At 35.3% G+C, this 22,458-nt stretch overlaps 1 protein-coding gene across 2 annotated transcripts in view; it reads left to right on the forward strand.

The window, feature by feature from the left end:
- Nucleotides 1-21,462, forward strand: part of LOC145287917 (ankyrin repeat domain-containing protein 55-like) — a 152,129-nt gene extending 130,667 nt beyond the window's left edge. For both annotated transcript variants that reach the window (XM_080135865.1, XM_080135866.1), the window contains exon 4: nucleotides 20,721-21,462. In XM_080135865.1, the coding sequence (XP_079991991.1) occupies nucleotides 20,721-21,214 (494 nt within the window). In that variant the 3' untranslated portion in view covers nucleotides 21,215-21,462. The remainder of the gene's footprint in view (nucleotides 1-20,720) is intronic.
- The last annotated feature ends 996 nt before the right edge of the window (nucleotides 21,463-22,458 follow it).

Here is a 22,458-nt window from a genome sequence, read left to right on the forward strand (position 1 = left end):
GCCATCAGGGAACTAATTAGAGATGCTCCATGGAAAAATATTTTCTCTCTCCCTGCTGAACAATGTGCAAACGAGACCACTGACTGGTTCAAAACTGCAATCGAAGCGCATGTTCCCATGCGGAAATTTTATAGTAAGCCCCACTCTCCCCAATGGTTTACGTCGACTTGTGCAACTGCCATTACTCAAAAGCAGCATGCATACCGTAGGTTTAACCGACATAAGTCCAGTTCAAACAGACTGAAGTATATAGAAGCTAGAAATAACGTTAAGAAAGAAATAGCGACAGCTAAGAGAGAATTTACGGAAACCACTAAAAAGCGCATCGAAGCACAAAAACTAGGAACTCGAGACTTCTGGAAAATCTACAACAGTGTAGTAAATAATGGGCAATCAACAATTCCCCCACTAACCAACAATCACGAGGTTGTCTCCTCAGCAACCGACAAGGCTAACATGCTTGCCAGTCGGTTTGCCTCAAACTCCACACTGGACCCTTCCAACCACCCCCTACCTGACTTTCCTATGCGGACAGACGCCACACTAGACGATCTGAAAACCACCCCTGCTCAGGTGCATGCTATCATAAAAAACCTTGACACCTCAAAAGCATGTGGACCCGATCTTATCCCAGCTGTGCTATTAAAAAAGTGCTCAGCCAAAGTAGCTCCAGTTCTCTCCAAACTCTACAACAAATGTCTTAATGAAGCTTGCTTTCCGGGCTGTTGGAAAACTGCTTCTGTTGTACCAGTATTCAAGAATTCTGGCGAAAGGACAGACCCATCAAATTATCGCCCCATTAGCCTCCTCCCACTTTTTGCCAAAATATTTGAGACCATAATTAACCATGCTCTAGTCCATCATCTTACAGATGCTAAACTACTGACTGACAAACAATATGGATTTAGACGAGCCCGTTCCACAGCAGACATCCTCACTGTGATCTCTGAACGTATATACCATTCACTGGACAAAGCGGGGGAAGGCAGAGCGGTAGCTCTAGATATATCTAAGGCTTTTGACAGGGTATGGCATGAGGGTCTCCTCAGTAAAATCAGATCATACGGTATCACTGGTAGAATACTTAACATAATTAAATCCTTCTTAGATAAGAGAAAAATCCAGGTAGTCCTCGACGATCGCACATCTAAACAATATGATATAAATGCGGGAGTGCCCCAAGGTTCTATCCTTGGACCTCTATTGTTCCTGATATTCATAAATGACCTCCCCGACAACATTGCCTCTGAGATGGGTATATATGCTGATGACACTACACTCTATGGCAGACACGACAGGAAGACGAATGAACACATTTCTAAAGAAATGGCAGAAACACTAGAGGAAGACCTCCAATCTGTAGTGGAATGGGGACAAAAGTGGTTGGTCGCATTCAATGCTGCCAAGACTAAACTAGTTTCATTCAATAATTACAAGAAACCCTCTCTACCACCCATAGCAATGGCCAACGACTCTTTATCTGAGAGTCCATCTTTCAAACTCCTTGGCCTAACGTTCACAGGAAACATGAGTTGGAACAATTACATTGAAGGCATTGTCAGGGCCGCTGCAAGAAAGGTAGGCTCTCTCTACCGTGCTAGAAAACTACTAACACCCGAAAGTATCCTGTACCTCTATAAGGCCACCATTCGCCCATGTATGGAGTATTGCTGCCACATCTGGGCTGGTGCATCTGCTACTAGTCTCTCGCTCCTTGACAAGGTTCAAAAGAGAGTCGCAAACCTGATAGGCCCTGAACTGGCATCTAAGCTTCAGCCTCTGTCCCATCGACGAAATGTTGCATCCCTCTGCCTTTTCTACAAGTATTTTAGTGGTGAATGCTCTGACGAACTGCAATCACTTGTGCCCCCACGACGCGAGCACCCTCGACAAACCTGACAGGCTACTAGATCCCACCCCCACACTGTAGAGGTCCCTAGATGTAAAAGATCTTTTTACTCCAATAGTTTCTTCCCCAGAACCGCAAGACTCTGGAATTCCATTCCAGGTCCCTGCTTCCCCAACAGTACTGACGTGCAGAAGTTCAAGTGTAACGTGAACCGACACCTTGCTGCCCAAATCCCTACATAGTACCCCAGTAGTTGTTGCCCCTGATAGTAGCCCCCTACACCAAAGTGGCAATTTGCCTTGTTTGGGGTGAAAATGTAATAAAAAAAAAAAAAAAAAAAAAAAAAAAAGTCGTATGCTTACGGAAACAAACAACACAGCTAGGAATAAGTAGGCTGAACACGTGGATAAAGAAAATAAACAAAGTTCGTAGTTGAAATGAAATAATATAAAAAATAACATTAAGGTATTAAAAAGTGTCGTTAAGAAGGGGATAATACAATGTTTCTTATTGGAGATGGTTTAAAACGGCGAAGGATAATGGGAGATAAAATACCGAACCATGTGGCTAGAAAGGCAGCTAGAACAAAAACATCGGTCAACCTACTGGTGTTGAATCAGAGGAAAGTCTATAAGAAAAATGTCCGGCCAAGGAAGATAACTGTTTAAGGGACAAAACTGAGAGACATAATACTCCTCGCCTGGCATCTTAGATGTCATAGGTTTTCTAGTTCTCGGTGCAAAGAAGGACAGTCTCGGTAATGGGTCTGAGGAGGAGCTTGATGCCATTCTTTCTGGAAATCCTGACTTCCACTTTCCTCACTTGGTTGTCTTCACTGGGGAACATGCATGTGATCAGTCCTAAGGGTCACTCGTTTCTCACAGTCTGGTTGTCTTTGAGCAACACAACGTTCCCTGGTTCTAAGTTGGGTTTATCTGATCTCCACTTTGTGCATGTTTGGATCGAAGACAAGTATTCTCTTCTCCATCTGCTCCAGAAAGTTTCAGCCAGATGTAGAATAAATTTCCATTGACTTTTGAGGATATCTTTGGGTCCATAATTGCGTTCGTGTGTGAAGGATATGCCCATTTTTCTGAGTGAGGAGGGCAGCCTCAGAATGACCATTCTCAAACAGCTTTTCCATGAATGAAAAGAAGTGTCTCTGTGTCTCTGACTTCTTGTTGAGGCTACGCTTCAATGAAGAAAATCGTCTTTCTTATTATGGGGAGATGACATCAGGGAGATCGGAAAGGTAGTGGAGCAATCCAACTGTTGTTTTTGTCTTTTTCAGCCCCCCTTTCCATGATGTTGAGGAAGGGTACATCCACAATAGAAGGCGCTACCTTTTCATCCTCCTTTGTCTGTCGAAATGGTAACCTTGGTAGGGTATGATCTATCACTGGTGCTGTACCATTCTCTAATCTCAAGGTTGTTTGGGCATGGTTCAAAAAGGGTAGGGCGTCCCTTTTCGGATATATAGGTAAGCAATGTCTTTATGATGAGTGGAGGGTGAAACTTCCCTAAGTAGACGTTGCTTACTATGACTCATCCCAGGTCTAATTTCTGGGAATATGGAGCATCATGGGGGCCGTTTATTTGTTGATGCACCTTGCGGATTCTTAAGATGTCTTGTCCGAGAAGGAGCATGATAGGAGTTTTAGGCTCCATGGTGGGGATGAGGTGAGCTATTCTTTTAAGATGGGAATGGTGGAACACTGCCTCAGGGGTTGAGATGCTGGGCCTATCATTAAGTATTTCATCACACTCAACCAGGCTGGGGAGTGGGATGCTGGTTTTTCCATCTAGGGATTCCACTTGGAAGCCTACTGCTCTTCTTCCTGTGGTCTGTGTTTCTCCTGCACAGGTTTTCAGGGAGTAAGGGAAACTCAGTCCGTCACTCTTGAAGGTGTTGAAGAATTCTGAGCATGCCAAGGACCAGTTACTTTGTTCGTCTATGATGGTGTACATCTTTACCACCTTGTCTGTTTGGTCAATTGGGTAAACATTCACCAGGCAAATCTTAGAACACGACTTTTCCGACAGATCGCCGCCGCAAACCTGTGTGCATTGTGGGACCAATCCGACTGTTGCCGGAGAGTGATCCTCCTCGCCGTGCTTTGTAGTAGGTCTCACATCGACGATCCATGGAGGTGGCCATAAATGAAGAGCAGTGTTGTGGTCTTCGCTGTCACACTCCTTGCATTTAACGTTATCTCTGCAGAACCTGGATGTATATGCTGTAGATGAGCAACATTTGAAACAGATGCCATTTTCTCTTATAAAAGTCTCACATTCTTTCAAGGGTTTCTCTCGAAAGGTGCAGCATTTTGACAATGGGTGGAAGACCTTTTGTAGTGGGTAATATTGCATGGGTATGTGCTCGTTCTTGTTTTGTCGACTCTCAAAGTTGGAAACTGTGGGGGACACTTCAGTTTTGTTCACAGATATTGCTCTGTGTTTGCATTCTTGGGGGGGGGGGCCTGTCCACCGGTGGGTTAATCCTGAAACTTGGAAAATTTTTTATCCTAGCTTGCTGTGTGACAAAGTTCACGAACACTTTGAACATGACTTGGTGGCACTCTTTGTACTCAGAGCCGACAGATAACCATTTATCTTGAAGCGAGGATGGCAATTTGGCAATAAAAGGACAAAGTCCTTGTGCGGTGTCCAGAGAAACGAGTCCAGGAAGGTCTCCATCTTCCTTAGCCAACAGGAGTTCAGTAGCTAGATCGCCAAATTCTCTTAGCCTCACAGAATCACTGTTAGACATCCCTGGAAAATCGTCCATATGTTTAAAGAGCGCATCCTCTATTATCTCAGGGGCACCGTAGCATTCTCTGAGTCGGTCCCATATTCTCCTAAGTCACGGCAAAAGATAATGGGAGATAAAAACCGAACCATGCGGCTAGAAAGGTAGCTAGAATTAGGGCACAAAAACACCGGTCTACCTACCGGTGTCGAGTCAGGGGAAATTCTATAAGAAAAATGTCCGACCAAGGGAGATAACTATTTAAGGGACAAAACTGAGAGACATTATATATATACAAAAAAGAGAGATAGATGTAAACATTATCAAACAACAGAATATCTTTTTCATTTTTTATTTTTCTAATAATTTTTTGGGTTTCAAAATCAAAATACATATATACCTTCGTCGAATCATCTTCGGGTGATAAAAACAATGAGAAAAGTTTAAGAAAAAAAGAAAATTTAAAAACGAAAACAACTATATGTTAGATCGTTAAAGTCGACAACAAACCAACCTTAGTTCCGGATAAGAGCTTTACAGTTTAATGTGCCGAGAGAACGACAGAAGTAACGTCTGGTAACAGATTGTATCTACGTTAAACCTTTTAAAATATTTTTAATAGTTTTGTATGTACTGTTATTTATTGTGGCTTGCTGAGTTCTAATATATAGCCAGCTTCAAGTATTTTGCATCTTTTTCAACTAGTTTCGGAATGTTTTTGTGTTGTTAACTAAATTTGTCTAAATTCAGAAAGAAGGTGATATTGGAACTTGTAGATAACATCAGTTATTTCTAATGGTTTAGGGAGTGGGAGAGTAGTAATTTGTTGCTGCAAACAAAGGAATAAAGTTTCTTTCATATATATATAGATTATATATTAGTGATGGGACGATTCTAATATTTTCCCAATTCTGACACAATTACCGATTCCGTACTAAATTCCCGATTCCGAGACAATTACTGATTCCGATTCTTTATAAATCTCTAAAGATTTAACCATATAGTTCTATTTTTTCTCTGGTTACTGTAAAAACACACATGTTAAATGTGCAAATATTTTCCTAAACATAAAATTATACTTATAGGGGACGATCTATCGATTTCAGCTAAACTAGTGGTTTAAAATCAATAAATATTTATTATTTTATTATTATTACAAGCAATGGAAGATTTAGCTTTAAACAAAATCAAATAAAAAAGACAATTAAAGGATCGTTTTGGCATCAGAAAATTTTTCCGATTCTAATACTCTCAAATATTCCGATTCCTGATTCTGATTAATCGTCCCAACCCTAATATATATATAAATATATATATATATATATATATATATATATATATATATATATATATATATATATTCCAGGTTAGAAATATCCAAAAATAAAAAAACAACATTGAATTTCACTGAGGTTGTTGATAGTCAGTGGCGTAGCAAGAGCTGGGGGGTGACGATTTGCCCCGGGCGGCACATTCCAGGGGGCGGCATTTTGAGAGGGTAAAAAATAAATAAAAATAAATGAAAACTAACAAAAAATCTGAAATTTTATGCCGAAAAGGTTGGAAAACATCGTGACTTTTAGAGATATCGGAATCAGAAAAATATGTCCCTATTTTATGAGTGGCCCATGTCATGGGGGGGGGGGGCATTTTGAGGTGATAAAAATAAAAAATAGAAAAAAAAATAAACGCTAACAAAATATATTTTATACCGAAAAGTTTTTTTTTAATTGGAACTTTTTGAGGTATTGGAATCGGAAAAATGTGTCCCTATTGTACGAGCGGCATATGTCAAGGGGACGGCATTTTGAGAGGTTAAAAATAGAAAATAAAAATAAATAAAAGCTAACAAAAAATTTGAAATTTTATACCGAAAAGGTTGTAAAAAAATCGGAATTTTGGAGGTATCAGAATCGGAAAAATGTGTCTCTAATTTACAATTCCAAAACCGATTGTTTTAAATTTTTAATTTAATTTTTTTCATTATTGGTACTAATGATAAATATTTATTGTTTTTAAATTACCACTAAAACTAAAATGATAATAACATCAAAATACAATGTAAATTTATTTTATTTGTAAAATGAAGTTTTTAAAAAGTTGCATAAATTTTCTAGGTAACCTTTCAAAGAAAGCAGTTGACTTACATGTTCCAAAAATGTTGAAAAATTAAACAAAACGTTTTTGTCAAGAAAATACTTTCAAACATCACGGATAATTAAATGATATAACGAAAAATAAGCAACAGAAAATTATGTAATTTTGGAATTGTAGAAACATTAAGCAAGTACGGAATAAAAATCGACTGTAAACAGATTTTATGATCGTCATATCAGGAAATATAATTTTAAATGGGAACTAAGCGCTACACATCAAATACTATTTAAGTGGCTTTCTATTTGATAGTTTAAATATTGCCGAATTTCTGTCAGGTTTCGAACAATCATAGAGTAATTGATTTTTTTCAAACTATTAAGAAAATTTTATAATCACTGACGTATTTATGATTAAACTGAAATTTATTATGATAAATTAATTCTGGTAATAGAATTTTATTTTTTACTTTTTTTATTAATATAATATATGTAAAAGATAATACAAGAAAAATCTCCTTAGAAGGCATACCTAACTTCGAAAAATCGACTTACTTGCTTTCAAACAAGAGTAAATATTTAAAATATGTATATTTCTGTGAGAGGCACTTGAATCCTATTTAAAACTATATCGTCTTTAAAAATGGTCTTAAAATCTATCTTCAACTTACATTTATTCCATAGATGCTTAATTTTTATACCTTGCCAAAATTAGTTCCCCGGTGTCTGTCACCAGAAATTCAAAATGAAGTTGTGAGTATTTTGGCAAAGCAGGTGAGAAAGAAAATCTTCGATCAGATCAAGGAAAGCAAATATTTTTGCATAATTTTTGATAACACTCCTGATGCATCTCACAAGGACCAGATGAGTGAGATGTTGCGCTACGTAAAAATTGACAAAAATAAAGTGACAGTAGAGGAGTCGTTTCTCCACTCCATCGAGACAAAAGGTTAAACGTGCAGAGGACATTTCTAAACTGATTTTGAGAGAACCGGAGAACGATCGGATTCAGATTGGTGACTGTATTGGCCAGACATTTGACAATGCTGCTATTATGGCATGCCACCAATCGGGTGTGCAGAAACGAATCTCCTAAATCAACGCAAAAACTCTATTTGTGTCATGCACTAACCATTCATTAAATCTGGCTTGTGTACATGCCGCTTCTGTAGCGGTTCACTCTGTTACATTTTTTTAGCATACTGGACTGGTTATTCTCGCTCTTTTCTGCATCTACACATCGCTGGGACGTCTTGATTCAGTTGACCGGTCTAAGTATCAAGCGGACTGTGGAAACTAGATGGAGTAGTCGAGCAGATGCTGTAAATGTGGTGGTAAAAAAATTATTGGAAGTCGTCATTGCCCTGGAACAGCTCACAGAAGAAGGAGAAAATATCACCACAAGATCAGATTCATCTTTAATTCTGAACTCGATATTATTGTTTTCGTTTCTTTTATTTCTGAGCTTTTGGAAAACTATTCTGCCATAAATCAATGATGCTCAGAAGTATTTTCAAGAAAAGGGGTTGGATCTGCAATAAAGTTCTGTCAAGCTGACAGCGTTGAGAGATTGCCTTCTTCAGAATAGAGAAAAGATGGTGGACACTGCAATAGACGAGCCAAAAAACTCTGCTCTGAATTAGGGATAAGCATCGAGCATCGTATTTGCAAAAAGAAACGAATGGGTGGCAAACGATTGACTGATGCAATACTGGGGTTTGAAACTGAGTTGAAACGGGAAATGCTGTCTGTTATAAACAGGTTGACTGAAGAAATATCTTACAGATTTCCACAAGTTCACAATCTTACAAGTAAATATGCTTTTCTTACACGTCACATCTGCTTGATGATAATTATGATTGTTAGCTTGGTTGATGAAGATATAGAAAAAGATATAGAAAAAGATAATAGAAAGCTTCAGGAAAAGACAAAACCAATGGGCTTCTTGAACTTTATACAGAGATACCACCTTGGGGATTCCATGCCTAATAATGTGATCTTGCTGTGTATTTTCCTTACCGAGCTATAAACGTTGCCAGCTGTGAGTGCTCTTTCTCGAAACTGAAACTCATAAAAAACTACTTTCAATCAAAAATGAGCCAGACAAGGCTTACAGACTTGGCAATCCTCTCTATAAAGAGGGAACTTGTTGATAAAGTGAATTTTGATAGTTATTGATAACGCGAAAAGTATGTTTGTAAATTTTCAACCGACTTGATGCCATGCGATAGTTCTCTTACAAAAAATAAATTTATAGCCTTATTTTTAATTCATAAATACATTCACTTAAAAATTTTTTAACTATTTTTATAAAGAATGGAAACATTATTAACAACAAAAAATTTCTCAATACAGATACAAGACGTTTTTTTCTCTTCAGGAGGCTCGACCTCTTAATAATAACATAATGACGAAAAAGAAAAAAAGAACTACATCAGACTATCCTCTCCTTAATACAGTCATGTTTTTGTGAAAATTCGGAAATAACAGCAATAAAAAAGTAAATAAAAATGATTTTATCATTTCTTAACCTTTTCATGTTTTCAAATGTTCTCATTTAAATTTATAAATTCAAATTTCAAATATTCTCATTTAAATTTATAAAAAAAATGTTTTCTAAAATGTGTGACTTTCCATTTTTTTAAATTTTGCGCTTAAACCAAACGAGTACACACACGGATTTCAAAAAGCATGGATAGAAAATATTTTTTCCTCTTCAGAACGCTCGACCTCTTAATGATAACATTATGAAGAAAAAGAAAAGAAAACTACATCGGACTATCCTCTCTTTGATACAGCCATGTTTTTTGTGAAAATTTGTACTTTAACAACAACAAAAATGTAAATAAAAATGATTTTATCATTTAATAGCATTTTCAGGTGTTCAAATGTTCTCATTTAAATTTATTATTATATTTGTCTAGCCAATTAATTGAATTTAACATTTTTTATAATTTGAATCATACGTTTTTGTTTTGAAAAACAATATTTGGTTTCTTTTGTTTCATATCAACGTTTACATAGTTCCTTTCAGATTAATGTTTACATACTTATTATTATTCAAATTATTGAAAAGAAATTGTTAAATTAAATGAAAAGTTTAAAAAAAAGGGGAATTGTGTAAAAGATGGTATTGGATGTTTTCAAGATGGTGTTGCAAATGTGTTTTCTTATTTAAAAAATTAAATTTCTTAATCAGTTTACATGATTTTTGGTGTACAATATTTTCTTCCCGTCACGGGTACGTACATCATACAGATTTGTCTTTCATGGGGTGAATTCTGGACAAGAATCAAATATTCTCCCTCACGTTGTGAGTCCAATTGATGAATAAGAAGATCAATATTTATTTTGCATTTACATTACGTGTAAATAAGAAGAAAGTTCCTGAATATTCTTGGACTTAGATTTGAATATTTTTCTCTAATTTTTATCAAACAACCAAGTTCCTTTGGTCATTTTCTTTGTTTTGTTAAAAAATAATGTAACATCGTCCTATATTTGTTTTTTGTGTTCTGTTCTCTGTTAGAGAATTGCTTCTAGTTACTCTGTGGCGTGGTTCTTGATCTTGGTACGGCCATTTTGGATGACGATTGCATCCACACTAACATGTTTTTTACAAACAAGTCACCTCTTGTCACAACCCAAAGGCCATTCGAGGATAAAGGTTAATGAATGTATGGTGGTCACTTAGGCAGCAGCGTAGTGATCATGATTAGTGAAAATTGGGTAGAATTTGATTATTTAAGGGGATGGCTCAACAAGAACTTGCTTACATTAGACTATTGTAGTTAGCTGGAAAGCAGGCTAGTGGAACAGAGTTCCATAGGCAGGCATTTCTAAGAAAGAAACTTTGCTCATGGATATTGCGTTTAGATTTAGGTACAGATAGAGAGCAGAGGAAATTATTGATAGTGGTTGTAGCTAAACGAGTGTTTTTTTGTGAAAGATTTGCAGAAGAGGACCATAGATTGCGACTCAAAGACGCGTTTGCCATGAAAATAATGATAGAGCAGAGATAGACTCGCAACGATTCCCCTGTGGGAAATAAGTTGCAAGGCAGAGAAAAGAGCATCTATTAAGTTTCGCAGCTGGTTTTGAACTCTGTCAAGGCACAATAACGTGCTCCGAATGGTTCAGCATCTCACCAGATGTGGCAACAGTACTTCATTTAAGGGCGTATATGACTCTCATATAGGTAGAGGATTACGTCAGGAGTAAAATACTTTCTGAAGCAGTAAAATGATGCTCAAATTTTTCCAGAAACCTTGGCAACAGATTTGATCCAAGTCTTCCATTTCAGGTCAGGAGTGAAGATCATACCCAAAAGATGGGAGCTTCTTCAAGATGAGAGCCATTCATATCAAGTAGAGCCAAGTGGTGATCAGAGCATTTGTGGTGAAAAGATAGAAGCTTGTTTTTGGATGCATTAAAATTAATCAGCCATCTTTTGTTCATTGCACTTTCATAGGAAAGAGACTCAGAGAGATCTTGGTCATTACTGGCCTTAGAAGTGCTGCTATAGATGGTAGTGTCGTCTGCATATATGTTGACAATGAACTTAGAATGTGATTTAGGAGATCATTGATGAAGATAAGGAAGAGACTTGGGCTTGGGATGGATCCCTGAAGCATGCCAGCTTCAGACCCCTGCCCATAGACAGCTACTTATAAAAACCTATCGGAGAGAAAATATTCAATGGTTGAGAAGACATTTCCATATATTCCATAGCTGGAAATCTTGTGAAGTAGACTTTTATGTCAAACCTTATAAAATGTCTTTGATATGTCAAGAGCTATTGTTCTAAATCCTCTGTCGATAGATTCACAGTAGAAACTATATTGCATACCACTGAATAGGTTGCTTTTTACTGACGTGGTTGACAATTTTTCTATTTAACACCGATTCAAGTAACTGGCTTTTTTTTTCTTTCTTTTTTTAACATGGTGGTCACCACTTATCAAGGCCTGGAAGCCATTCAGGGATAAGGGTTATTACAAGTACAGTACATGACACACAGAAGAGTTATTGGTCTGTACTAGGATGCAGAAGACCGGTCTCCAGTATTTTTAAATATTAGGCAAGCTAATGAGGTTTTCCAAGGTGTTGGGAAGCATTTCTCCTTTAGTCATCGATTTTACAGCTTTGCAAAAATGAGTGCTACTTTCAGCTGCAGCTTTTTGATTATTAGGACTGGAATATTTTCAGGACCAGTTGCTTTGTTGGCATGAAGGTTATTGATGAGTGTGACAACATCACGAACAGATATTTGGATGTGGCTCAAATTATTTTCAGTCTTGGGAAGACATTTAGAAGGTAGGTGACCCTAATCACATAGGATTGAGTTTGATGCAAAGTTTTTTTGCAAAGACTCTGGCTTTGTCAGATACTGATGAAATGATAAAATCACCTCTGGCTTGTTAATGATGGTTAGGATAGAGGACTCGCGTCTGTTCAGAATTTATTTGCTATTCACCAAAACTCATGTACTGCATTGGACTTGATGGACTTAGCATATGACTCTTTCACGTTTTCTATAATCCTTTTGCAGTGATTGCTGGCAGTCCCAGTGACGGCTTCAATTTCAAAACATCTATTACGTTTAAAGCAATTGAAGTAGTAGTTTCTGTGTGCAATGGCAGCAGCATATTCAGGGGTGTACCATGGATGGCTGTTCGCTTTCTACAGGAATTTCTTGGGATGCCGATGGTTTACCAATCAGTTGAATCAGATGCTATAGCAAATGCGGCCTTTTTAAGCATAGAGTGTAAGGGTAGTTCCTATATGAACGTTAAATTGAGTATAAAAATTATGTTATAGCGAAGGAAGAAAATAAAAGATATATATGGGCATGCATTCAAAATGGAAATAAATGAAATATTGGGAAATATAAAGGCCACCAGTTGGTAAGTGTTAACTAAGCAAAGTTTTGTAAGTGAAAAATTGAGAAAAACGAAATTTTATAATGAAGCATTTCATATCTAATATTTTATAAGAATATAAAAATTATTTTCAGTCAGTAAATGTTCATTTATGCAAACTCATGTTTTGTAAAGAAAGTTGAGCAAATAATCACAAAAATGTGTTCATAGTGTGAATAATGTGTATATGTAAGTGTTACGTGTTTGAGATTAGGGGTATTAAACATGCAATATATATATTAAACAAAAAAACAACTAAAACTCAAGAGTTTAAAGAAAAATAAAAATAAAAAGTTTGTTTTTTTTGTACGTAAAAAACAAGGTAAAAAAAATTGTTTTTTTACGTAAAAAACAAAGTAAAAAAATTGTTTTTTTTACGTAAAAAAACAAAGTAAAAAAATAGTTACAAATGATCTAAGGGAGATAATTCAGTCTAGTTTACGTTTAGAAGAAAGACCAAGATATTAAGAGTTAATAACAATATTTCTTGGATCAGAAAGAAGGTCAGAAGATCTTCATAATTACAAAATGTCCAGTTTTTCTTTGAGGATGTTTGTAATTGATTTTTTCCTTTCGACCAGATTTGGATCCCAGGAAATATTCGCCAGAGTTAATCCAATCAATGTCTGACAGCATGGAACAGCGTAACGACTCAAACTGACTCACTATCTGACTAACTGAAGAGTTGATTCTATCAGCGTTCTTTTATAGCTTTGGTGAATGGAAAATTCCAGAAACACCACCACTTAGAACATTCCAGAAGCTCTCGAAACAGAACGGTTTATATTCTATATTTAGAACTCTCTAGAAACTCTTAAAAAGAACATATTCTAATTTTAATGTGATGTTTTTAATAGTAATAATTATACATGTTAATAATATTATAAGAAATTGTGATATCTTAATATTTTTATGAGGAAAATGTCCTCCCGCGGCAGTAAGTAATAGGCAGTATGGCACTGTATGCGTGCATTAGTTCATCTTGTTCATGTTAATGCGTGGATAAATATGAGTAGCAATTCGTTTCTGTTTGCCTGACTCTCGCTAATGTGCAAGAATGTAAAAGAATCGCTGTAGTATTCTTTTTCGTTTTCCTCTGTTAAAGGCACGGGGGGAGGTCATACGTTCTTCGGTCCTTCAGTACGGTAGGATTAATCTTTCAAACGTTTGGATCTTTGTTTTTATTTATTTATTTATTTATTTATTTATTTATTTATTGCTTCTTAGATTTTAGGTTTAAAACAATTTTCATTGGTTTAAAATACTTTGAGTTAACATGTTCCTGTGAAAACTAACTTGCTTTTGGAATTGAAGAAAAGAGCGGATCTCAACAAAGCCGAGAAAGAAAGAGAGTAGCTATTCGAGCCATTTGGTTTTTTAGCGTTCGTCCGAATCGCGTCTTAATCTCATTGCAACTCTTTATCTCGTCCATCTCTTTTATAATTTGATTCTTTGTGTTTAAAATCCTCGTAAAACACATCTGAAACGAAATCTTTGGATAGAATCGTTTTAATCTTTTTCTCTCAAAACGCAACTAAGAATTAAACATCGTTGACGCAAACTATCAAGCGAATAAATCAGACGATTGTGTTTTAAAGAAACTTCTTTTTGATTGTCTGGCAGATTAGACAAACGGAAATGCCATTTGCTCAATCACTTTCTTTAAGGAAACCTTCAAATAAAAAAAATCAAAATCTTGTGTACGTAAGGAAATGTAAAAAAAAATGTTCTTTTTTATTTTATCGTTTGTATTCAAGTACAACAGATTCTAACCTTTTTTACTTTCAAAATACGCAACACACTACAAAACGATTGATGGGGCGATAACTATTTTTCTCATTTCAATATATTGGTTCATTTCTATCTACAGATTACTAGTGATATGCGAGCTCAATAACACGAAATAAGATATTAAAATTAATAATGTTTTTTAACACTGGAAAAAAAAAACTAACAGACCTGCATACAAATCTTCTTCAGAACGTGTATAAGTATGAAGAAATATAACAAAGCTTTAATTTGATACGAACTCGTACACTACGTGATCTGACCAATCTCAAAAGCACATGAAACTGTGATTATGGCATATTAAAAAAACATAATTTTCTAAGTACATCACACACACACACGCGCGTGCGCGCGCATATATATATATATATATATATATATATATATATATATATATATATATATATATATTTTATATATATATATATATATATACAGGGTGTCTCAGAAGTTGCACACCATATACTGATCTTCGTGGAGTGGCTACTCCGCTCCCCAGATCTGTCCCTCTTGACATTTTTGTCTTCGGGAACATCTCAAATGTGTACTAGAATTGTCCACCTGTTGAGCTAATGAACAAGAAAATAGATATTATATTTATTTTATAAAAACCTAGATGATGTGCGACTTTTGGGACACCCTGTATATATATATATATATATATATATATATATATATATATATATATATATATATATATATCCCTAACATAACAATCTTTGCCCCATTGTATGTCCTCTTACAATGATTAAAATCAAGATATAGTGTTAATAAACCTTACTTATAGAATCCTTATTCCAATTTTGATCCAAATCCTGTACATGAATTGGAATTTTTAGAAATTCTAAAAATTAAGGCTGAAGTTTTAGGGATCTCAACACACGCGCACGCGCACAAACACATGCACATATATGTATTAGTGTTAAGACGATTAATCGGAATTGAAAATCAGAAAAAAAATCGAAACTTTTGGGAGCATCGGAATCGGAAAAATTTATGCCTACTTTCCGATGCCAAAAACGATTTCTTTTTTGTCTTTTTTTATTTGATTTTGTTTAAAGCAAAACCTTCCACTTTTGGTTATAATGATAGTATAACAATTATATCGATTTAAAACTACCAGTAAAACTAAAATATATAGATCATTTTCTGCAAGTGTATTTTACGCTTGCGAAAATATCTGCATAATTAACATTGGTTTTTACTGTAATCGGGAATAAATAACAATTTATTATAAAGCATTAAGAGATTTATTTTAAAAAATTGGAATCGGTAATTGTATCGGAATCGAAAAAAATATTCGAATCGTCCCATCACTAATATATATATATATATATATATATATATATATATATATATATATATATATATAACTACTTAATTTGCTCACATAAAATTAATATGCGAAAGTATAGATTTATGCGTTAGTAAGTTATAATATACATTTTATAATTTACTATATATATATATATATATTGTGGGAATTTTGGGGTCGTCACCAAAATCTGTTTTTTTTTTAGGGTAACAAATTAAAAGAGAAAAAAAGAAAAATAAACAAGTAAAACAAATTTTCCGGAAATGGTAAACTAGAGAAATGATCAAATGAAATAAAGACCCAAAATGAGATTAAAATGATCCGAATTTATTTAAAATAAAATAAAATGTTATGATTGCTTTTATTTTCCAAAGGTCGGGGGGGGGTAAAAAAAACTTAAGGTAACCTGAAATAAAAAACAAATACAAGAAAACAATTCTTACTTGAAAGAAAGGCTGAAATGAAAAGCACATACAAAAAATAGAAAATAGTTCTTTCAAGTCTTTAAATTCAGTCTTTCAACAAAAAGCCCCCCCCCCCTCGGGAAAGAAAGCATGCAAGGCTGAGTTGCAAGGTTTTTTCTAAGTTTTTTTTCTTTCATTCTTCTCCCCTGTCCTTTTTGTTTTTTGTTTTTTTCAAACAAACAAAACCTGCGAAAGATGTTTTTGAAGTTTGGCTCTCTCTTCGTAGTATGGAGTGTCCGAATGGAATTCCCTTTCTCTAAAAAGGGTTGTCTTCTTTTTCTTTTTCTTCTGAAATGATATCTCTTTTCTTTGAAAAGGGTTGTCTTCTTTTTCTTTCTTTCTCCGGAAATAATATTCCTCTTCTCTGAAAAGGAATGTCTGGCTATTTCTTCATCCGTTAGAAAGGGGACGAAGAAAATGAATCAATGTTGCCGAGTCTCTCGTTCAACACTTTGGAAAAGAATAAATAAAAATAGTGACGGTCTCTGCCACACTTTATCTGTTCAATAAATGGTGTATTTTAGAACACCAATTTCAACCACTCCAATTTACGTCGGTTCGTGGACGGAGCCCGGAAAACGAGAGTTTTTCTCTCAATAAATCTTTTCCGGGACTAATTTGAAAAAAATGCAAAAAAAAAAGGTGTTTCTGGGATTGTTTTCAGAACAACCAATCATTAACAAGAACACACGGCAACCATCGCTGGACAACGGGGGCCAAGAAGAGAAGGGGGTAAGATGAATGCTACAGGCTAACCAAAAATGCTGACCTCCCACTTCCCTTTGCACTGTTGAAGGCGACATCGATAAAATAAAATTTCGACAGAATATATATATATATATATATATATATATATATATATATATATATATATATATATATATATATGGATAAAAAATCAGTATGTAAAATATATAGATGCTTATGTATTTTATGTATTTATTTCCTATATTGTTGTGAAGGAATACAAAAAGTCTTTGGAAAAAAACAAAAATGTTTCTATTCTTTTGATGAGTCAGTATGGAAAAGATTAATATCTATCTATATATATATATATATATATATATATATATATATATATATATATATATATATATATATATATATAGAGAGAGAGAGAGAGAGAGAGAGAGAGAGAGAGATAGAATGACAAAAGTCTATATTCCAAAGTTCATAATGTTGACCATCTTACAATTTATTACTTTAATTCAGTTGATATTTACGATTCTTGGCAGTATCTTTTTCGTAGCACAAAATCAATCACTTAATTATTATATCAATCAGTGAATCTATTTTGTCCTTAACTCATCAGAAGAAATTGCAATAATCAATCCATCAAAATGAGATATGTATATATATTTTTTTTTAGAAAAAATATGTATATTCAGTTATATTTCACTCTTTATTTATACCAATCCTTTAATTTATGAAACTCCATGTAACTGCAGAGCATATACAAATAAATGGCAAAAGGTCTATATTCTGAATTTCAAGATGTTGTCCGTCATCTTACTGTTTATTTCTTTCAGCATTTTAAAATGTTCAATTCTTGACAGCATGTTTCGTAGCACAGAACCATTCATTTAATTTTTATGTCATTTTTTAAAAAAATTTCCGCCCTGACTCATCAGAAGAATAGGAACTCATCAACTTTAAAAGAAAATAAAAGGAATATTAAATAAATCCGAAAAAAAAAACAGAAGAGTATTGCAATTGTGTTTTGTGATATTTACGCCATCTTTGATTTTAAATCAAAGATGGCCTGTCAGAATCTGAGCTACAGTTTAAATAGAATACATAATTTTTAGACTATTTATTTACAAAATTTATGTGAACAAAACTATTAGATGCTCGACTGAGCTCCAATTTCTGGTTCCTCCTTGTTAGGACGATATAAAAGTATAATTCAAGGGGAGTAATTCTTTACTTCTTTGGGCAAAGTTGCCTTCTCTTGTCTGAGTCCTAGACAGAATTCTTGCGACTTCTCGCGAGATCAACGACCGAAAGTAGAGAGTGGGGGGGGGGCAGAGTGACTTTGAAAATGGAGAGATGAGCATCATTTCTGTTCGTTCCTGTTATCATACTTGGACTTCTAACCTTTCATGTATTATGTTTGAATTGTCGTTAAGTGTGTGTGTGTCTCCATAATAAACGTATATCTTTATGTAACAGCGAATGATTTTCTTATTTGTTCATAATGATTCCATTCTTTCATCATGTGCTGCCAACATACCCACGTGAAAGCTGGTCCCCTTGCAATAAGATATTTTATGTTATATTGATCCTAACGCATCCCACTATACAACAACTGGCGACGAAGATTTGGAAATAAAATAAACAAAAACACTTTTCAAAAAAAAAATGTCTATCTGCGCAGACAAATTCTGGCCTAGCAACAGGAACAATTTGAGAAAGCACAACTGAATTTAATAACGACATTAACTCAAAAATTTCAGTTGCAAGACACCGGGAATTCATCTAGTGCCGAGTTTTCAAACATTACTATAGAATTTTCCTATGACGCCAACAATGGTTGCACATTCAACTCGTAGTTTTTATGATGGAAAGACATATTTTACCATTATTTTCCTAGCAAGAACGACGACTGGAAAAAACTCCTGCTGACACTGAAGTTGGGTACAAAGGAAAACGAAAGGTTCGTAAATATTTATGATTTAACCTTTACTGAGACTATCAGTAACTTAACGGACATTTTGGGGGAACAACAGTCCCTATTCAATATTTGATATAACTGTTTTAAACTTGCAAAAAAGCAATCAGACGAATTTGTCACATATGCTGAACGTGTGAATCACGAGTGCAAGAGATTTCACCTCCAGACACTAGCTGAGGACCAACTAAATGCCTAATTTTTATAGCAGGTCTACAATCACCAAGCAATTCAGAAATACGTTCCCGACTGCTAGTAAAGCTCGAAACGGATAAAAACGTAACCGTCCAAAATCTGACAACTGAGTGTAACAGGTTGTTAAACTTAAGAAAGGACACAATGTTAGTCCAGCAACAACCTACATTACCTTCACAAACATCACACATCAGCTCAAATGATAGACTCAAAGTCTGCATGCTGATTTTGTGGTGAATGGTACTATGTACGTTTTTTTATCTTTTCAGAAGACACAAGTGCTAAGTGTGTCATAAACGTGGCCACAAAGAAAATTTTTGTCAAGTTAAACGGTGAAACTTGTTTTGCAAAAATTGATCTTTCCGATGCATTCCTGCAAATCGAAGTTGATGAGGACTCCAAGAAGCTCCTTACAATCAACACTCGCAAGGGATTATTCCTATACAACCATCTTTCTTTCGGGGTTAAAACTGCCCCATCTATATTCTAGCAGACCATGGATGCAATGCTGACAGGTATAATGGAAGCCACAGCATTTATCGATGACATCATCATCTCTGGCACATCCCAGGATGAACTCCTACAACGTCTGATCGCTGTACTTGATAGGATCCAACAGTATGTTTCCCATGTACAAGCTGAAAAATGTCAATTTTACCGAATGTCAATAAAATATCTGGGTTTCATCTTTGGTAAAACAGGTCGACAACCCGACCCAGAAAACATATCAGCCATAAAAAAACATGCGAGCTCCAACAGACGTCAAAACTCTACATTCTTTCCTTGTGTTGGTAAGCCATTACAGCTCATTTTTACCAGACTTACACCGCATCCGAACTCCTCTGTATAACCTCCTGAAAAAAGGGATTGCATGGAACTGGTCACTAGAATGGCATTCCATAAGCGATATTTCTGACAAAGACGGAAAAATTGCTGTTTTCTGAGTCAGAATCTATTCCATCTAACACTTATTGTTTGCGAGTTTTTAACCTTGAAGTAGTATTTACATCAAGTGGCTTCATGTCTTGTCTGGAGTGATTTTCATAATAAAAAAATATTCCACAAAAGGTTGATATACTGTAAAGCAACAAACAACTATCTCTTTGTTGCAACATCTATATTATCTTTCTCATAGTCTGTCTGTCCGTCTGTTTCATTTTTTCTCAGAAACTACTGAATGGATCTAGCTGAAATTTTGTATGGACCTTCGTTATGATCAAGTGCAGCAAACTAATTATTATTCTATCTGTTCGATGCACTATTAGGAATTAATAAGGATTAGCTTTTAAGTTTTACTTTTTCTTGGAAATTGCTAAGCTGATCTGACTGAAATTTTGTATGGATCTTTCTAAAAATAAGGTGTGACGAACTAAGTATTATGATATCCGTTTGATATACAACTAGGGATTAATAGGAATTAGTATTTAATGCAAAAATGAACACAAGTTTAATCATGTCCAATCACTAATTTGACATAAAGCACTCATTCTAAGTCAACAGGTTATAACTTTTACTCATTTGCCTGTTTTAATGTGCTAAAATGTCTAATATTTCATAATTACTGTTTAATTTCAAATATTCTTAGGTATTGCCAATTATTTTTGCTATTTGTTTATTTTTTTCTCTTAACCCAAAATAATGATTGACACTCTTTTTCTTCTTTTGTTTCTTTCAGGTCACACTGAATGCATCGTGGACCTTCTAGAAGCTGGCATGAATATGAACATGTTTGACAATCAATACCGCACGCCTTTGTGGTACGCCCTAAGCAGTGGCCGATATTCAGCTGTACAAACGTTGCTCAAATTTAGTGGTCACATTGATTCATTCCGCTGTCCTGAACAGGCTCCCGCTTCATCCTGTCCTGTCCGACTAGCTTTCAACCGAGGTGCCTTGCAAATTGTGAAGCAATTTATTCTGACCGGTTTCGATAAGGGGCACATGCGTTCATGCCTGTTGAGTCCTGAAGAGTTTGCTTTTGAAGCGAATCAGGCTGAAAAAGAAATGTGGTTCTTATATGCTCATCAGCCATTGTCACTTCAGCAGCTGAGTCGGATTTGGATTCGGCATCATTTGGGGCATTTCTTCTATCAGAATCTGGACAAACTTCCTGTACCAAAATTCCTCAGAGACTTTCTTCTCATGAAGGATCTTGATGAAATTCAATAAGCAAAAATTTGGTATTGGTACAACTTTTAAACCAAACAAAACGAACATGTCCTTCAGTGTCTTTCGGCAGTAAATGTAAACAGCCAGATGATGCCAAATCGCTTAGCCAATAAAAAGACTTTTATCTGGAAATTAATTAAATCCTAAAACTTCTGGCAAGCAATAATTGAAGAAAAGTGATTAAACCGAAAATGAATTTGGAACTGGACTAAAAATAAACTGATTTATCTTTTTTACTCTAACCCTAACCTAATTGTTTTTTGTCTGTTTTTTTTTTTTTGTTTTTTTTTTTACTAAGGGAGGTCACTGCTAAATCAAGCCTTAAAGGCCACTCGAGGAAAAAGATTAATGTCAGGTGGCTGCTGAGACAACACCCTGATGATCAGTAATGGTGAAACTTGGGTAAAGTTTGATTATTAAAGAGGACGGCTCAACAAGAACTTGTTTATATTAAATTTGGAAACACCCATATTATAGTCAGCTGGGAAGCAGCTTCGCAGTATTGTGTTCCACGGATGGGTACTTTTAGGAAAAAAAATTTACTCATGGAATTTTTGTTTAGTTTTAAGAGAAATTGTTGACAGTTGTTGTAGCTAGACTAGTGTCTGCTGCGAATGTTCTGGGGGGGGGCATAGATAGAAGCTCAGTCGGGCACCTGCCATAAAAATAAGGATAGAGTAGAGATAGACATGAAATGCCTCTTTTGTGAGAAAGGAGAAGTAGGGAGGAGGAATGGGCCTCATCCACTAACTGTACTAGTACCGAAAAGTTAAAGGAGGATATATCTCTTAATGTGGGAGTAGGTGATGCTTTTTTCTCTTCTCTGTAACCTCTTTCCTACAGAAGAGACGTTGCAAGCCTGATCCTGCTCTATCGTTATTTTCATGGCAAATGTTCAACTGAGCTCCAATCTATGATTCCCCCTCATCAATATTTCACAAAAAACACTCATCAATATCAATAATTTCCCCCCCCTCACTCTTTATCGGTGCCTAAACCTAAACGTGAATTCCATTAACTTTCCTAGAATCCTGTCGAATTCTGTTACGCTAATCTGCTTTCAAACTTACTGCAATATTGTCGTCTTCAAGTCCAACATAAACAAGTTCTTATTGAACTGTTCTCGTAAATAATCTAATCGTACCAAATTTCCACCACAAACGATTATAATGCTAGTGTCCCAATGACTATTGTACACACATCAATTCTGATCCTCAAGTGGCCTCCGGACCTTGATATGTGGT

Source organism: Euprymna scolopes, chromosome 11, assembly GCF_053919585.1.
Source record: "Euprymna scolopes isolate OS-2025 chromosome 11, ASM5391958v1, whole genome shotgun sequence".
In the NCBI taxonomy this organism is placed as follows: Eukaryota; Metazoa; Mollusca; class Cephalopoda; order Sepiida; family Sepiolidae; genus Euprymna; species Euprymna scolopes.